The sequence below is a fragment of the Coregonus lavaretus genome (assembly GCF_964263955.1).
Source record: "Coregonus lavaretus genome assembly, chromosome: 8".
Taxonomy (NCBI): domain Eukaryota; kingdom Metazoa; phylum Chordata; class Actinopteri; order Salmoniformes; family Salmonidae; genus Coregonus; species Coregonus lavaretus.
In genome coordinates this window covers 44,508,616-44,526,568 of record NC_139995.1, presented here as the reverse complement: position 1 = coordinate 44,526,568, position 17,953 = coordinate 44,508,616, and the positions used below count along the sequence as shown (strand labels likewise).

The 17,953-nt window shown below is 43.8% G+C and overlaps 1 protein-coding gene across 1 annotated transcript in view; it reads left to right on the top strand.

Moving 5' to 3' along the window:
• LOC311134065 (voltage-dependent calcium channel subunit alpha-2/delta-3-like) overlaps positions 1-17,953 on the top strand; it is a gene marked incomplete at both ends in the record, with an annotated part of 85,383 nt that overhangs the window by 56,767 nt on the left and 10,663 nt on the right. The window contains 18 exons of the mRNA XM_084167661.1: positions 2,583-2,663; positions 2,768-2,842; positions 3,912-3,995; positions 4,392-4,463; positions 4,577-4,638; positions 5,127-5,194; positions 5,387-5,432; positions 9,525-9,622; positions 12,037-12,130; positions 12,354-12,449; positions 12,912-13,030; positions 16,148-16,225; positions 16,549-16,610; positions 16,804-16,848; positions 17,042-17,104; positions 17,205-17,275; positions 17,415-17,490; positions 17,581-17,621. Of these exons, the coding sequence (XP_084023787.1) occupies positions 2,583-2,663; positions 2,768-2,842; positions 3,912-3,995; positions 4,392-4,463; positions 4,577-4,638; positions 5,127-5,194; positions 5,387-5,432; positions 9,525-9,622; positions 12,037-12,130; positions 12,354-12,449; positions 12,912-13,030; positions 16,148-16,225; positions 16,549-16,610; positions 16,804-16,848; positions 17,042-17,104; positions 17,205-17,275; positions 17,415-17,490; positions 17,581-17,621 (1,331 nt within the window). The remainder of the gene's footprint in view (positions 1-2,582; positions 2,664-2,767; positions 2,843-3,911; positions 3,996-4,391; positions 4,464-4,576; positions 4,639-5,126; positions 5,195-5,386; positions 5,433-9,524; positions 9,623-12,036; positions 12,131-12,353; positions 12,450-12,911; positions 13,031-16,147; positions 16,226-16,548; positions 16,611-16,803; positions 16,849-17,041; positions 17,105-17,204; positions 17,276-17,414; positions 17,491-17,580; positions 17,622-17,953) is intronic.

Sequence of the window (17,953 nt, the reverse complement as noted above, 5' to 3'; positions counted from 1 at the left end):
GCTGGACAGGGCACCGGTGGAGCGGACTGCTCTGGCTCCGGAGTGGAGCCGCTGACCGGAGCTGAACTGGACCCCGGTGGAGCGGACTGCTCTGGCTCCGGAGTGGATCCGCTGACCGGAGCTGAACTGGACACCGGTGGAGCAGACTGCTCTGGCTCCGGAGTGGAACCGCTGACCGGAGCTGGACAGGGCACCGGTGGAGCGGACTGCTCTGGCTCCGGAGTGGAGCCGCTGACCGGAGCTGAACTGGACCCCGGTGGAGCGGACTGCTCTGGCTCCGGAGTGGATCCGCTGACCGGAGCTGAACTGGACCCCGGTGGAGCGGACTGCTCTGGCTCCGGAGTGGAACCGCTGACCGGAGCTGGACAGGGCACCGGTGGAGCGGACTGCTCTGGCTCCGGAGTGGAGCCGCTGACCGGAGCTGTACTGGACCACGGTGGAGCGGACTGCTCTGACTCCGGAGTGGCGCCGCTGACCGGAGCTGAACTGGACCCCGGTGGAGCGGACTCCTCTGACTCCGGAATGGAGCTGCTGACCAGAGCTGGACTGGGCACCGGTGGAGCGGACTGCTCTGACTCCGGAATGGAATCGCCGACTGGAGCTGGACTGGGCACCGGTGGAGCGGACTACTCTGGCTCCGGAGTGGAGCAGCTGACCGGCGCTGGGCTGTACCCCGGTGGAGCGTACCGCTCCGGAGCAAACTTCCGGACCCGTATCCATCCCCATCTCTGGAGCAGGACTAAACGCCGTGCCCAGCCTGGGCACCGACGCAGAGGAAAATTCCAGCCCTGTAGTAGGACTGGTTGCCGGCCCCAGACTGGGCACCGACACGTTTAGGAGCTCCTGCTCCAAAACGGGGCTGTACGTTGTGCCCACACTGGGCACCGACGCAGAGGTGGTTTCCAACCCTGTAGTTGGGCTGGTTGCCGGCCCCAGACTGGGCACCGACACGCTAAAGTGCTCCCTGCAGGGGACCGTCACTGGAGGTCGGGTGAGTTGTGTGGTTGGATGAGGTGTAGAAACGCCACCTCTCTCCCATCGCTCCAATGTACTCAGCACGCACTCCATTTTGCTGCCGAGAGCCTGGATCCTGCTCGCCTGCCGTTGGATACGTTCCTCCCAAGATCCGGACGGACCAACTGTACCTGCTGGCTCCATTTTAGGTGCGTGTTTCTACCTGGAACGGGCTGTGCTGGACTGGGAACACGCACCACTGGGTTGGTGCGAGGAGCAGGCACGGGCCGTGCTGGACTGGGAACACACACCACTGGATTGGTGCGAGAAGCAGCCACGGGCCATGCTGGACTGGGAACACGCACCACTGGATTGGTGCGAGAAGCAGGCACGGGCCGTGCCGGACTGGGAACACGCACCACTGGCTTGGTGCAAGAAGCAGGCACGGGCCGTGCCGGACTGGGAACACGCACCACTGGCTTGGTGCGAGAAGCAGGCACGGGCCGTGCCGGACTGGGAACACGCACCACTGGCTTGGTGCGAGAAGCAGGCACGGGGCGTACCGGGCTGGGAACTGGCGTTGGAGATGTACGACTGTTCCAGTCCTTCTCTCTCTGCGCCCAATCCTCCTCCAGTGAGGACTCCTCCGGGAGCCCCCACGAGTTAGGGAACAGAACCTCATCGTCGTCGTCATCCTCCGACTCCTCAGTGTAAAACTGTTCCCATTCCTGTTCCCATGGTCGTAGGGACTCCAACTGGAACCCCACCGGGTGCAGTGGTCGGGGCTCTTCTCTCTCGATCCCCGACCACCCCTCTAGCCCCCCCCAAAATTGTTTTATTGGGGTTGCTTCTCGGGCTTCCTCAGCGGTTGGTCCCGTTGGCGTTGTCGTTGATCCTCTCTTGCCAGGGCCTGTACCTTCGCCCAGGGTCCTTTCCCAGCGAATATCTCCTCCCATGACCACCATTCGCCCACCTTTGACAAAGCTATTCGCTCTGCCTCGGCACGCTGCTTGGTCCTTTTGTGGTGGGATCTTCTGTCACGAACGTTGAGAGACGGGTCGGACCAAGGTGCAGCGTGAAAAGCGTACATGTTTATTAACTAAATAAACATTCAACAAAACAAGAAACAACGTAACGTGAAGTCCAAAGGGCTATACACATACCAGCCTAACAGGAACAAGATCCCACAATACACAGTAGGCAATGGGCTACTTAAGTATGAACCCCAATCAGAGACAACGAGCAACAGCTGTCTCTTATTGGGAATCACACCCGGCCAAACCTAGAAACACAACCTAGCACTGCAACATAGAAATAGACTAACTAGATCATAAACATAGAATATATAACATAGAAACTCACGCCCTGACCAAACCAACTTAAAACAACAGGCCTCTCAAGGCCAGGGCGTGACATGTGTGTGTCTTTGTGTCTGTGTCTGTCTGTCTGTCTGTCAGTCTGTATTTTTCTTTCTTTCTGTCCATCTGATTGTCTGTGTAATGCTCATTGAGTCTGTCTCTCTCTGTCATTGAGTCTGTCTCTCTCTGTCATTGAGTCTGTCTCTCTTTGTCATTGAGTCTGTCTCTCTCTGTCATTGAGTCTTGTCTGTTTCTCCTCTCTCCTTACAGAAGAACCAGGGTATTCTCCTAGGGGTAGTGGGCACAGACATTCCCCTACAGGAACTCATGAAGATAATCCCTAAACACCTGGTACAGTGTCTAATAACCCAAAGTTATGATGCATTGTCATTTACTGTTCTCCTACACTCTACTTCATGTAATCAAGTATCGCTATATTATTTGTGTGCCTTCAGCTGGGTATCCACGGTTACGCATTTGCCATCACAAACAACGGCTACATCCTGACCCATCCAGACCTGAGGCCACTGGTAACGCACTCCTAAACACACTTGCACTATGTCCCCTAACTTTAACCGTAACCTTTCCACAACATTGCATTAACCCTAACCTACACCTTGGACTATATAGAAAGCAGGAGAGTGGTTAATTGAATAGTTAATAGATATAATGCCGCCAATTAATATGTGTGTTTTGAAAAACAGAACCAGTTTGAGTGAGTGCTACCGAGCAAGTTGGGAGGCTCAATCTGTAATCCTCACCTTTATCTTTGATGTATGCATGCAGGGAGGGATACAGGCCATTGATACTACTGTAGGGCTGGCTGGCCCTGGCTAACTGAACTAACAGTAACCCTGAGGTAACTCTCCTGTCCTGTAACTGTCCTGTACCATAGACACTCAACTGTAACTGTAGACTAGGCCATAGACACTGCTTGGGTTCCCACTGGAAACCTGTTCTAGTGGATCTGTGTCACGTTAGTGCTCCTGTGTGTGTGTTAATACTGTACGTGTGTTTCTCTGTGTCTTAGACATTACATTTACATTTTAGTCATTTAGCAGACGCTCTTATCCAGAGCGACTTACAGGAGCAATTAGGGTTAAGTGCCTTGCTTAAGGGCACATCGACAGATTTTTCACCTAGTCGGCTCGGGGATTAGAACCAGCGACCTTTCGGTTACTGGCACAACGCTCTTATCCACTAAGCTACCTGCCTGTGACCGTGGGAGTGTATTCTGAGCTTGAACCAGACTCTAATGGACTGGGTCATTTGTGTTGGAGAATGGACTGGATGTTTTTATGTTATTGGTTGTTGATTGAACTGATCAATTTGGCATTATTGGAGTGGGGAGTTCTAACCTGATGGAACCAGCCTGATGGCAAAATAGCTCAACATTCTGTTTGAACGGTCAACATTCTGTGCAGCGGTCAGTCTGTCAGTCTGCTTGACCAGGCTAGGAGTGTTCTGGTTTTGAGCAAGACAGTGTGAGCGAGGCCTTATAAAAGGTTCACTCTGAAATATGCTGTTTACACAAAACATCCACAGTGCAACCTAAATCTGAAACAGTTTCAATCAAATGTGTGTTCCTATGTGCCTCAGTATGAGGAGGGCCAGAAGAGGAGGAAACCCAACTACAGCAGTGTGGACCTATCTGAGGTGGAGTGGGAGGACATGGATGACTTTGTACGTCTAAACCCTGACATAACAAACACTATACACACATCTGATTCCTAATACAGACAGACTGATTTAATTTGAAATAATAATACTATTGATGGGATTCAGTCCAAGGCGTGTTATATAGCAGCGCACTGGACAGCCAACAAGGTGCCTTTTAAAGGCAATGTCCCGGACATTCGTGGAGATCACATTCATGGTAAATGCTGCGGATGTCTGCTCAAGCGTAAATTGCGTTTGAAAGGCGCATTGTCGGCTGTCAAGTATGTTGCTCTGTAACACGCCTCTGATTGAATCCCGGACTTGAACTGATCGAACTGAACAAATATAACACCTCCTGGTGTCTAATAATGATGACACCAAAACTGCACAGACTCCTTACAGCTGGTTTTTCTGTTTCAGCTGCGTAATGCCATGGTCAACAGGAAGACTGGGACGTTCTCCATGGAGGTGAAGAAGACAGTGGACAAAGGGGTGAGACGGGAGGAGGAGGATGACTCTTACAGTTACAGTATATCAAAGAGTCTGGACTGTAATGAAATCAATGGATGAGTCCTCATGCTTCCTGCTTTCCTCTGTGCTTTCAGAAACGTCTCCTGAAGATGCACAATGACTACTACTACACTGAAGTCAAAGGAACTCCCTTCAGGTGAGGGGAGATGTTTCCTATTTATCTTGATACATTCTCTAATGTTTCATGTGTGTCTCTGTGAATGTAAATGTTGACCATATCTGACAGTCCGTCACTATGCTGGGTTCAGGTGAGTGGAGATGTCATTTATCTTCAGCAGAGGAGAGTAGGGTGCACTACGCTTCTTTAGCTTTTCAGTACATTTATTGATTTATCCATTTATCTTGATCAATTCTCTTGATGTTCTTCTGTGAGTTGACATGATGGGCTGGTTCAGTGAGTGGGTTAGCGACATGTGTCTCTTTGAGTGTAACTCTTGACTATCTCTAAGATTCACCCTACTGTGTGTGTGTGTCTGTGTCTGTGTCTGTTTGTGTGTCTGTCTGTGTGTGTGTGTGTGTGTGTGTGTGTGTGTGTGTGTGTGTGTGTGTGTGTGTGTGTGTGTGTGTGTGTGTGTGTGTCTGTATGGGTGTTTGTGTGCGTGTTTATATTATTTCTGTGTTCAGTGTCGGTGTGGCTTTGTCCAGAGGCCATGGCAAATTCTTCTTCAGGGGAAACGTCTCCGTAGAAGCAGGTAAGGGTCAATCTACTCTTGTCATTCACTCTCCCACTCCTTCCCTCCTACACTCACTCAACCATCCACGAGAGCGTCGTCAGTTTCACATATAAGTCTGTGTATTCTGTACCTGTGGTCTGCCTTTTCTTAAGGCCTTAAATCAGTCCACTGAGCCTGGCCCCACTGATCTGATGTTCATGTGTTTTTCAGGGCTTCATGACCTGGAACAGCCAGATGTTGCGCTGGCAGACGAATGGTAATGCAGGGGGTTATGGGTAATGTAGAGGGTTATAGGCTTGAGCTTGGTCAGTCAAGCATTATATACAGTGGGTATCATAAGTATTCACCCCCCTTTTCTTCACATTTTATTGTGTTACAAAGTGGGATGAAAATTGATTTAATTGTCATTTATGTGTCAACGATCAACACATAATTCGCTGTAAATGGAAGAAAAAGTATAACTTTTAAAAATATAAATGAAAAAAAAAAACACAGATATACCTTGATTTGATAACTATTCACCCCCCTGAGTCAATGCATGTTAGAAATACCTTTGGCAGAGATTACAGTTGTGAGTCTTCTTGGGTAAGTCTCTAAGAGCTTTACACACATGGATTGTGCAATATTTGCCCATTTCTTTCAAAATTCTTCAAGCTCTGTCAAGGTGATGGTGATCATAGCTAGACAGCAATTTTCAAGTCTTGACATAGATTTTCAGGCAGATTTCAGTCAAAAATGTAACTCGGCCACTTAGGAACATTCACTGTCTTCTTGGTAAGCAACTCCAGTGTAGATTTGGCCTGCTGTTACAGGTTATTGTCCTGCTGAAAGGTGAATTTCTCTCCCAGTGTCTGGTGTAAAGCAGACTGAAGCAGATTTTCCTCTAGGATTTTGCCTGTGCTTAGTTCCACCCTGTTTATTTTTATCCTGAAAAACTCCCCAGTCTTTGTCAATGTCAAGCATGCCCATACCATGATGCAGCCACCACCATGCTCGACATTTAGGCCAAAAACTGTATTCCTTTGCCGTGTTTTTTTAATCCAGTATTACTTTAGTGCCTTGTTGCATGCAGGATGAATGTTTTGGAATATTTGTATTCTTCTTTTCACTCTGTCATTTAGGTCATTATTGTGGAGTCACTAAAATGTTGTTGATCCAGGCTCAGTTTTCTCCCATCACAGCCATTGAGCCATTGTTTTAAAATCCCCAATGGCCTCATAGTGACATCCTTAAGCAGTTTCCTTCCTGCCCTGCAGCTCAGTTCAGTTCAGAAGAACTACTCGATGTGTGTCTGGGGGTTTTAATACATCATCCACAGGCTCAGCATAATTCTTAACTTGACCATGCATTAAATGTCTGATTTGTTATTGTTACCCATCTACCAATCACTGCCCTTCATTATGAGGCTTTTGAAAAGCTCCCTGGTCTTTGTAGTTGAATCTGTGCTTGAAATTCAATACTTGACTGAGGGACCTTACAGATGTTGTATGTATGGGAGACAGAGGAAGGGGTAGTCATTCTGAAATCATGTCAACCCCTATTATTTCAGACAGTGAGTCCATGTACCTTATTATGTGATTTGTTAAGTCAAATTGTACTCCTGAACTAATTTAGGCTTGCCTAAACAAAGGGAGTGTATATATGTATATACAGTGGGGAGAACAAGTATTTAATACACTGCCGATTTTGCAGGTTTTCCTACTTACAAAGCATGTAGAGGCCATGTATTGCGAGATCTTGGCCAACAACCTCCTTCCCTCAGTAAGAGCATTGAAGATGGGTCGTGGCTGGGTCTTCCAGCATGACAACGACCCGAAACACACAGCCAGGGCAACTAAGGAGTGGCTCCGTAAGAAGCATCTCAAGGTCCTGGAGTGGCCTAGCCAGTCTCCAGACCTGAACCCAATAGAAAATCTTTGGAGGGAGCTGAAAGTCTGTATTGTCCAGCGACAGCCCCGAAACCTGAAGGATCTGGAGAAGGTCTGTATGGAGGAGTGGGCCAAAATCCCTGCTGCAGTGTGTGCAAACCTGGTCAAGACCTACAGGAAACGTATGATCTCTCTAATTACAAACAAAGGTTTCTGTACCAAATATTAAGTTCTGCTTTTCTGATGTATCAAATACTTATGTCATGCAATAAAATGCAAATTAATTACTTAAAAATCATACAATGTGATTTTCTGGATTTTTGTTTTAGATTCCGTCTCTCACAGTTGAAGTGTACCTATGATAAAAATTACAGACCTCTACATGCTTTGTAAGTAGGAAAACCTGCAAAATCGGCAGTGTATCAAATACTTGTTCTCCCCACTGTATGTATATGTAATATATATAAATATGTAATATATATATATATGTAATATATATGAATATGTAATATATATGTATATGTAATATATATGAATATGCGATGACTATATTTTCGTTATTACATTTGTTTTTTCATTTGTAAAAATGTGTCGAATTTTCGTTTCACTTTAACATTATGGTGTATTTCCGGAGATCAATGACAAAAATTAAATACGCTACCAGTCAAAAGTTTGGGGACACCTACTCATTCAAGGGTTTTTCTTTATTTTTCTAATTTTTACATTGTATAATGATAGTGAAGACGTCAAAACCATGAAATAACACATTTGGGATCATGCAGTAACCAAACATTTTTTAAACAAATCTAAATATATTTTATATTTGAGATTCTTCAACTAGCCACCCTTTGCCTTGATGACAGCTTTGCACACGCTAGGCATTCTCTCAACCAGCTTCATGAGGTAGTCAACTGGAATGCATTTCAATTAACAGGTGTGCCTCCTTAAAAGTTAATTTGTGGAATTTCTTTCCTTCTTAATGTGTTTTAGCCAATCAGTTGTGTTATGACAAGGTAGGGGGGGTATACAGAAGATAGCCCTATTTGGTAAAAGACCAAGTCCATATTATGGCAAGAACAGCTCAAAAATGCAAAGAGAAACGACAGTCCATCATTACTTTAAGACAGTCAATACGAAACATTTCAATAAAAGTTTCTTCAAGTGCAGTTGCAAAAACCATCAAGCGCTATGATGAAACTGGCTCTCATGAGGACCGCCACAGGAATGGAAGACCCAGAGTTACCTCTGCTGCAGAGGATAAGTTCATTAGAGTTACCAGCCTCAGAAATTGCAGCCCAAATAAATGCTTCACAGAGTTCAAGTCACAGACACATCTCAACATCAACTGTTCAGACGGGACTGTGTGAATCAGGTCTACATGGTCGAATTGCTGCAAAGGACCCCAATAATAAGAAGAGACCTGCTTGGGCCAAGAAACACGAGCATTGGACATTAGACCGGTGGAAATGTGTCTTTTGGTCTGGAGTCCAAATTTGAGATTTTTGGTTCCAACCGCCGTGTCTTTGTGAGATGCGGTGTGGGTGAACGGATGATCTCTGCATGTGTATTTCCCACCGTAAAGCATGGAGGGGGAAGTGTTATGTTGTGGGGGTGCTTTGCTGGTGACACTGTCTGTGATTTATGTAGAATTAAAGGCACGCTTAACCAGCATGGCTACCACAGCATTCTGCAGTGATACGCCATCCCATCTGGTTTGGGCTTAGTGGGACAATCACTTCTTTTTCAACAGGACAATGACCCAACACACCTCCAGGCTGTGTAAGGGCTATTTTACCAAGAAGGAGAGCGATGGAGTGCTGCATCAGATGACCTGGCCTCCACAATCCCCCGACCTCCATCCAATTGAGATGGTTTGGGATGAGTCGGACCGCAGATTGAAGGACAAGCAGCCAACAAGTGCTCAGCATATGTGGGAACTTCTTCAAGACTGTTGGAAAAGCATTCCAGGTGAAGCTGGTTGAGAGAATGCCAAGAGTGTGCAAAGCTGTCATCAAGGCAAAGGTGGCTACTTTGAAGAATCTCAAATATAAAATATATTTTGATTTGTTTAACACTTTTTTGCTTACTACATGATTCCATATGCATTATTTTATAGTTTTGATGTCTTCACTATTATTCTACAATGTTGAAAATAGTAAAAATAAAGAAAACCCTTGAATAAGTAGATGTGTCCAAACTCTTGACTGGTACTGTATATTTCAATCCCACTTTGTAATGTAACAAAATGTGAAATAATCTAAGGGGGGTGAATACTTATGATACCCACTTTAGGTTACTGCTCCCTGTAAGTCTCAGTAGCCATGTGGCATAACAGTATGTGTGTCTGTTATGTTATGTTATGGCCGAAACGTTGGTTATTTTCATTAAATGGTTGGGAGTATTTAGACAGTGTTTTCGTTCTGTCGGGGTCAGCACCTCACCATCTTTTTGGGGTGTGTTTCTACCTATTCATTTGACAGGACGTACTGCAACACAGACGAGCACCATGAGCACCGTTCTCTCTCCCAGATCCAGGCTATTAAACTCTACCTGACCGGACGCAAACCACTCATCAAATGTGAGTCACACCTCACTTGGATCTATGGGCCTACTAACTATAACCCTATAACCTTAACCCAAGCCTCAGCCTTAACCCTATAACCCCACATTTACATTTACATTTTAGTCATTTAGCAGACGCTCTTATCCAGAGCGACTTACAGTTAGTGCATTCACATCGTAAGATAACTAGGTGGGACAACCACAATTCTAACCCTATAACCCTAGCCTTAACCCTAACCCTATAACCATATTCCCCTAACCCTATAACCCTAACCCTATACCTTAACCCTAACCCTACACCCTAACCCTAACCCTATACCCCTAACCTTATAACCCTATAACCCTAACCCTATACCCCTAACCCTATAACCTTAACCCTAGCCTCAGCCTTAACCCTATCCCTCAGCCTTAACCCTAACCATACAGTGAGGGAAAAAAGTATTTGATCCCCTGCTGATTTTGTACGTTTTCCCACTGACAAAGAAATGATCAGTCTATAATTTTAATGGTAGGTTTATTTGAACCGTGAGAGACAGAATAACAACAAAAAAATCCAGAGAAACGCATGTCAAAAATGTTATAAATTAATTTGCATTTAACATAATGAGGGAAATAAGTATTTGACCCCTCTGCAAAACATGATGGCATGTTGGTGGCAAAACCCTTGTTGGCAATCACAGAGGTCAGATGTTTCTTGTAGTTGGCCACCAGGTTTGCACACATCTCAGGAGGGATTTTGTCCCACTCCTCTTTGCAGATCTTCTCCAAGTCATTAAGGTTTCGAGGCTGACGTTTGGCAAATCGAACCTTCAGCTCCCTCCACAGATTTTCTATGGGATTAAGGTCTGGAGACTGGCTAGGCCACTCCAGGACATTAATGTGCTTCTTCTTGAGCCACTCCTTTGTTGCCTTGGCTGTGTGTTTTGGGTCATTGTCATGCTGGAATACCCATCCACGACCCATTTTCAATGCCCTGGCTGAGGGAAGGAGGTTCTCACCCAAGATTTGACGGTACATGGCCCCGTCCATCGTCCCTTTGATGCGGTGAAGTTGTCCTGTCCCCTTAGTAGAAAAACACCCCCAAAGCATAATGTTTCCACCTCCATGTTTGACGGTGGGGATGGTGTCCTTGGGGTCATAGGCAGCTTTCCTCCTCATCCAAACAGGGCAAGTTGAGTTGATGCCAAAGAGCTCCATTTTGGTCTCATCTGACCACAACACTTTCACCCAGTTCTCCTCTGAATCATTCAGATGTTCATTGGCAAACTTCAGACGGGCATGTATATGTGCTTTCTTGAGCAGAGGGACCTTGCGGGCGCTGCAGGATTTCAGTCCTTCACGGCGTAGTGTGTTTCCAATTGTTTTCTTGGTGACTATGGTCCCAGCTGCCTTGAGATCATTGACAAGATCCTCCCGTGTAGTTCTGGGCTGATTCCTCACCGTTCTCATGATCATTGCAACTCCACGAGGTGAGATCTTTCATGGAGCCCCAGGCCGAGGGAGATTGACAGTTCTTTTGTGTTTCTTCCATTTGCGAATAATCACACCAACTGGTGTCACCTTCTCACCAAGCTGCTTGGCGATGGTCTTGTAGCCCATTCCAGCCTTGTGTAGGTCTACAATCTTGTCCCTGACATCCTTGGAGAGCTCTTTGGTCTTGGCCTTGGTGGAGAGTTTGGAATCTGATTGATTGATTGCTTCTGTGGACAGGTGTCTTATATACAGGTAACAAACTGAGATTAGGAGCACTCCCTTTAAGAGTGTGCTCCTAATCTCAGCTCGTTACCTGTATAAAAGACACCTGGGAGCCAGAAATCTTTCTGATTGAGAGGGGGTCAAATACTTATTTCCCTCATTGAAATGAAAATCAATTTTTAACATTTTTGACATGCGTTTTTCTGGATTTTGTTGTTGTTATTCTGTCTCTCACTGTTCAAATCAACCTACCATTAAAATTATAGACTGATACTTTCTTTGTCAGTGGGCAAACGTACAAAATCAGCAGGGGATCAAATACTTTTTTCCCTCACTGTATAACCCAACCCTATAATATGCCATTTAGCAGACACTTTTATCCAAAGCGACTTACAGTCATGTGCGCATACATTTTTACATATGGGTGGTCCCGGGGATCAAACCCACTACCCTGGCGTTACAAGCGCCATGCTCTACCAATTGAGCTACAGAGGACCACTATAACTCTAACCCTCAGCCTTAACCCTAACCCTATACCCTGTCTGTAGAGGACTTGGTCGTGTGTTTCCTGGACTGAATATCCCATCTGCTTCAGAGGACAGGAAGTTAATTATTATGATGTGGTTAGTCAAAATAGAATGTAATGTTATCTAGTCATGATTGATAGAGGGTGATGACTCTGTCCTGTCTGTATAGTTTCCTGTAGTGAACCTGAACAAGTCCTCTCTGCTGCAGGTGACAGGGAGCTGATCCAGGAGGTTTTGTTTGATGCTGTGGTCACAGCCCCACTGGAGGCCTACTGGACAGGCCTGGCCCTCAACAAGTCAGAGTGAGTCTAACTGATTAACTCCTAAACTGAACTAACTCCTTCTCAACTAACTTTGTCACTGCCCTGCCCCTGTTGTATTACCACAGGTATGTAACAGAGTGTCTCTATGCTGTCATCGCCAGCATACAGTCCTCTATACTCTGTGATATCATGACAATTATGCTGATTATCTCCCCTTATTATATTCTTACTGTACACTTGTTTGCTTCCATCATGTCTACAGGAATTCAGATAAAGGTGTGGAGATTGCTTACCTGGGCACACGCACTGGCCTCTCTAGAACCAACCTGTTTGTTGTCACAGAGGACCTATCCAATCAGTGAGTACTATACTGAGCATCTGATGAATAAGTCAAATTATCACTGAGACAAAGCACCGCAGCAGTAACTTTGACTTGAAGTTTCAGCAGTGACTTGTAGTTTGACTTGTAGTTTCAGCAGTGGCTTGTAGTTTCAGCAGTGGCTTGTAGTTTCAGCAGTGACTTGTAGTTTGTGGTAGTTTGACTTGTGGTTTCAGCAGTTACTTGTAGTTTCATCAATGACTTGTAGTTTGTGGCTGTTTGACTTGTAGTTTCAGTAGTGACATGAAGTTTGTGGTAGTTGGACTTGTAGTTTCAGTAGTGACTTGTAGTTTCAGCAGTGGCTTGTAGTTTGACTTGTAGTTTCAGCAGTGACTTGTAGTTTCTGGTAGTTTGACTTTTAGTTTCAGCAGTGACTTGTAGTTTCAGCAGTGACTTGTAGTTTCTCTTCTGACTCCTTCATGTCTTCCTGTGTGCCATTAGAGACTTCCTGACAGCGGAGGATAAGGAGGGGGTGTTTAACGCTGACCACTTCCCTCTGTGGTATAAGAGATCAGCAGAGCAGGTCCCCGGCACCTTTGTCTACTCCATCCCCTTTGGAGGTACGGAGACACTGACACTAAATGACCTTTACTACATCCAGAAATCCCACACCAGCTAAATACACCTTTACTCGACCTCAAAGTTCAACAAACGTTTTTATACGGCTTCATCCATCGCTTGCCCTGTGTATCCATTGTGTGGTTGTTGTTGCCTTTAAAATACTATTTTGTGTATTGTGTAATTTTTTTAAAGTTTACTTTTTAATCCATTAAATCTGTAGCTCAGTTGGTAGAGCATGGCGCTTGCAACGCAAGGGTTGTGGGTTCGTTTCCCACGGGGGGCCAGTATGAAAAATGTATGCACTCACTAATTGTAAGTCGCTCTGGATAAGAGCGCCTGCTAAATGACTAAAATGTAAAAAAATGTAATCAATCTTCAGTGTCTCTGATATACGGTAGCTCACTCTCCCAACACTGTAATGTAACACCGTCTGTAGTGCATTCTCCCACTCAATAGTTCAATATAGTTTACCTTGTTGTATGCATTTCTGTGGAGATTCTGTGTGTCTCTGATAGGTTTATCATGGAGACTGTGTATCTGTGTCTCTGATAGGGTGTACTGTAGAGCTCACATCCCTAACTGCTGTGTGTAATTAATGTGCCCCACTTTCTCCCCACTGAAAGGAAGAGAGGAGAGGTATATTCAGATCAGGATCATACTGTTCCCTGTTGTCTACCTGCTCTACCTGTTTTTATCCCCTGGGTCTAGGCTGTAGTTCAATACTATTCTCTCTCCTCTCTCTCTCTCTCTCTCTCTCTCTCTCTCTCTCTCTCTCTCTCTCTCTCTCTCTCTCTCTCTCTCTCTCTCTCTCTCTCTCTCTCTCTCTCTCTCTCTCTCTCTCTCTCTCTCTCTCTCTCTCTCTCTCTCTCTCTCTCTCTCCCTCTCAAGGGGCTTTGTACTGCTATTACCTGAGCTGTTTTATCACAGAACGGATCACTCTCTCGCTGTCAGAATCATTTCAAACATCCTGGCTGAGCTCCACCGATGTCATTCTACTGTATAACCGTACAGAGTGGAGTAGTGGGTTGCTGCTGTGTTAGAGCCTGCTGTTTGAAAGCTGTGTGTATGGCGCCATCTTCAGGCTAGATAAGGTGTATCACTCATATTTCTGTGATTTGTTCCAGGGTTGCTATACACTGAGTGTACAAAACATTAGGAACACCTCCTCTTTACATGACATAGACTGACCAGGTGAATCCAGGTGAAAGCTATGATCCCTTATTGATGTCACTTGTTACATCCACTTCAATCAGTGTAGATAAAGGGGAGGAGACAGGTTAAGAAGGATGTTTAAGCCTTGAGCCAATACGCTAGACAAGGTGGGATATTTTTGTTGGTCAAAGTAATTATATGAGAAATGTCGGTGGAAACGCTTTTATGCGAAAATATTGATATAATAACCATCATATTGAAGAAAACCTGGAGTCACGCTATTACATGTTGTGTGGTCCTCCCACTACAACTAGTCCGGAAAGCATGCAGTTTATTAGGCTACAGATTAAATAAATTATGATGAACTTCACAGGGTGGTGAAAGTACATGGTGATGAACTTGATGCTCATTTCCAATAAATATCGAGGGTCTTATTCTGGTGACATGGTCATCGATGCATGGTCATCGATGCTTAGCTGCCGTTTGACAAATACAAATAATATTGATATTTTTGTCTATAATCTCACCATGTAGGTTATACATGCGCTGAGCGCACGTGCCAATACCAGAGTGGGCACATTTGTTTTGTGAGAAAACCATCCGTAGAGTTGAAACGACGATGGAAACCCCTTTAACTTGTATTTTTTATTCGGTACATGGAAATTTAACCGCAAAAGGTATTTTTATCTGCAACGAGTCAATTTGATAATAACAAAAATAATAATATCTTCCTGAATCATTATAATGAGATTTGTTTGAGTGAATACAATTGCACTAGAATTGTCATATATATATATATTTTTCTATATACAATATATATATATATATATACAGTGGGGGGAAAAAGTATTTAGTCAGCCACCAATTGTGCAAGTTCTCCCACTTAAAAAGATGAGAGAGGCCTGTAATTTTCATCATAGGTACACGTCAACTATGACAGACAAATTGAGAAAGAAAAATCCAGAAAATCACATTGTAGGATTTTTTATGAATTTATTTGCAAATTATGGTGGAAAATAAGTATTTGGTCACCTACAAACAAGCAAGATTTCTGGCTCTCACAGACCTGTAACTTCTTCTTTAAGAGGCTCCTCTGTCCTCCACTCGTTACCTGTATTAATGGCACCTGTTTGAACTTGTTACCCTATAGAAAATCTTTGGAGGGAGTTGAAAGTCCGTGTTGCCCAGCGACACCCACAAAACATCACTGCTCTAGAGGAGATCTGCATGGAGGAATGGGCCAAAATACCAGCAACAGTGTGTGAAAACCTTGTGAAGACTTACAGAAAACGTTTGACCTGTGTCATTGCCAACAAAGGGTATACAACAAAGTATTGAGAAACTGTTGTTATTGACCAAATACTTATTTTCCACCATAATTTGCAAATAAATTCATTAAAAATCCTACAATGTGATTTTCTTGAATTTTTTTTCTCATTTTGTCTGTCATAGTTGACGTGTACCTATGATGAAAATTACAGGCCTCTCTCATCTTTTTAAGTGGGAGAACTTGCACAATTGGTGGCTGACTAAATACATTTTTTCCCCACTGTATATATATATACTGTATATATATATTTACATTTACATCATTTAGCAGACGGTCTTATCCAGAGCAACTTACAAAATATATATATATATATATATTGTATGTATTTAGTATTTTCTTGTTTATACCTGTGTTCTGTTTTGTTAGACATGTTTGATGTAGGGATGGAAGTTATTGATAATTTTGTATAATGAATAAAACATTTTTTCACGAAAGGTCAATTTGATGGAAACATCTCTGGTGGGAAAATGTGCATATTGTTTTCATGCGTTTTTTAGAATATTCGCATAAAAATCTGTTGCCAATTGGATGGAACCTAGCTACTGACAAATAATTTTTGGTCAATTTTTATGGATTTTTTTATGTTAAATGTCTGATAATGTCTGTGCTCTTCTGTGTTCCTGTTTCTCCCCAGGAAATGAGAATAAGAGTGTGGTTTTGGCCAGCACTGCCATACAGCTGCTGGATGACAGGAAGTCACCCATTGTTGCATGTAAATTCACTCATCCCTAATTTAGAGTAATATAAGGTTTTCCTGTCATAAACTTTTAACTGTAATATTTTCAATATAAATGCCCATTGAAGACATTTGAAGAAACCCCTTTATCAGAATCAGAATCACCTTTATTTGCCAAGTACATTTACATGTAACAGGAATTAGACCTGGTGAAATAGTGCTGACCACAATAAACAGAATGTACAGACAGAATATATAGACAAAGAATTGACACATCATTCACATAAATGCTTACTTCCTCTACTAGATGTACAGTGTGCTGACTGTGTTCTGTTTGTATTTTCTCAAATCCACTATAGCCGTTGGGATTCAAATGAAGCTGGATTTCTTTCAAAGGAAGTTCTGGACCGCTAGCAGACAGGTAGACACACACACACACACACACACACACACACACACACACACACACACACACACACACACACACACACACACACACACACACACACACACACACACACACACACCTGAATTCACTCATTCAAACTCCAGTGCTGTGAGACATGATGTATTGATTATTGAATTAAATAATTCATCATATTGATTTGATACAGTGTGCTGCTCTGGATGGGAAGTGCACCATCAGCTGTGATAATGAGGTAAGAACAGAACAGTCCCTGTCTGAAACTCCCCTCATTCAACTTACTGTTTCTGGGCTTCTCTCTTCCTGTCTCAACTTTCCCACTTCCTGTCTGTACTGTCTCTGACCTTTCTCTGTTCCCACTCACTATTGAATTGCTACATTATGTCCTGTGCTGATGATTTGTATCTTCCTATTGTCTCTATTCTTAGGACATCAAGTGTTACCTCATAGACAACAACGGCTTTATTCTGGTCACAGAAGACTACTCTCAGGTACCACTTACATACATAAGACACGTATGTTTGTCCTGTGTCCTGTAGCTCCCCTAGGTCCTAGTATTTGCCTTTAAATAAACCATATTTTCTTCCTCAGACAGGGAAGTTCTTTGGCGAGGTGGAGGCTGCTGTTATGAACAAGCTGCTCCTCATTGGCTCCTTCAAAAGGTTAGAGAAGCAATAATATTACAATCATCATACCCACAATGTCACTCTGTCATACACAGTCGAAGACACACCGCCATGGCCTACACACATTGGTGCGCATACATACACACACTAATGTCCTGTTGTCTCCTCTCTGTAGGATCAATCTGCATGACTACCAGGCTCTCTGTAGAGAGTATGCTGGCAGCAGTGATAGTGGACACTGTTTATCACATGTAAGTTCCGCCCCTAAATGATTCACCAGCCTTACGTCCAGTCAATGTTAAATCCACTTAACGCAAATTATTTAATTTCTTCTCTTCCAGCCCTTCTCCATTGTGAAATGGCTCCTGACCGAACTAGTCATGTGAGAATAATACTATCACCTTGATATAATAAAATGATTGATAAAGTTCCACTGATTATCAACCACGTACAGTGGGGAGAACAAGTATTTGATACACTGCCGATTTTGCAGGTTTTCCTACTTACAAAGCATGTAGAGGTCTGTAATTTTTATCATAGGTACACTTCAACTGTGAGAGACGGAATCTAAAACAAAAATCCAGAAAATCACATTGTATGATTTTTAAGTAATTAATTTGTATTTTATTGCATGACATAAGTATTTGATACATCAGAAAAGCAGAACTTAATATTTGGTACAGAAACCTTTGTTTGCAATTACAGAGATCATAC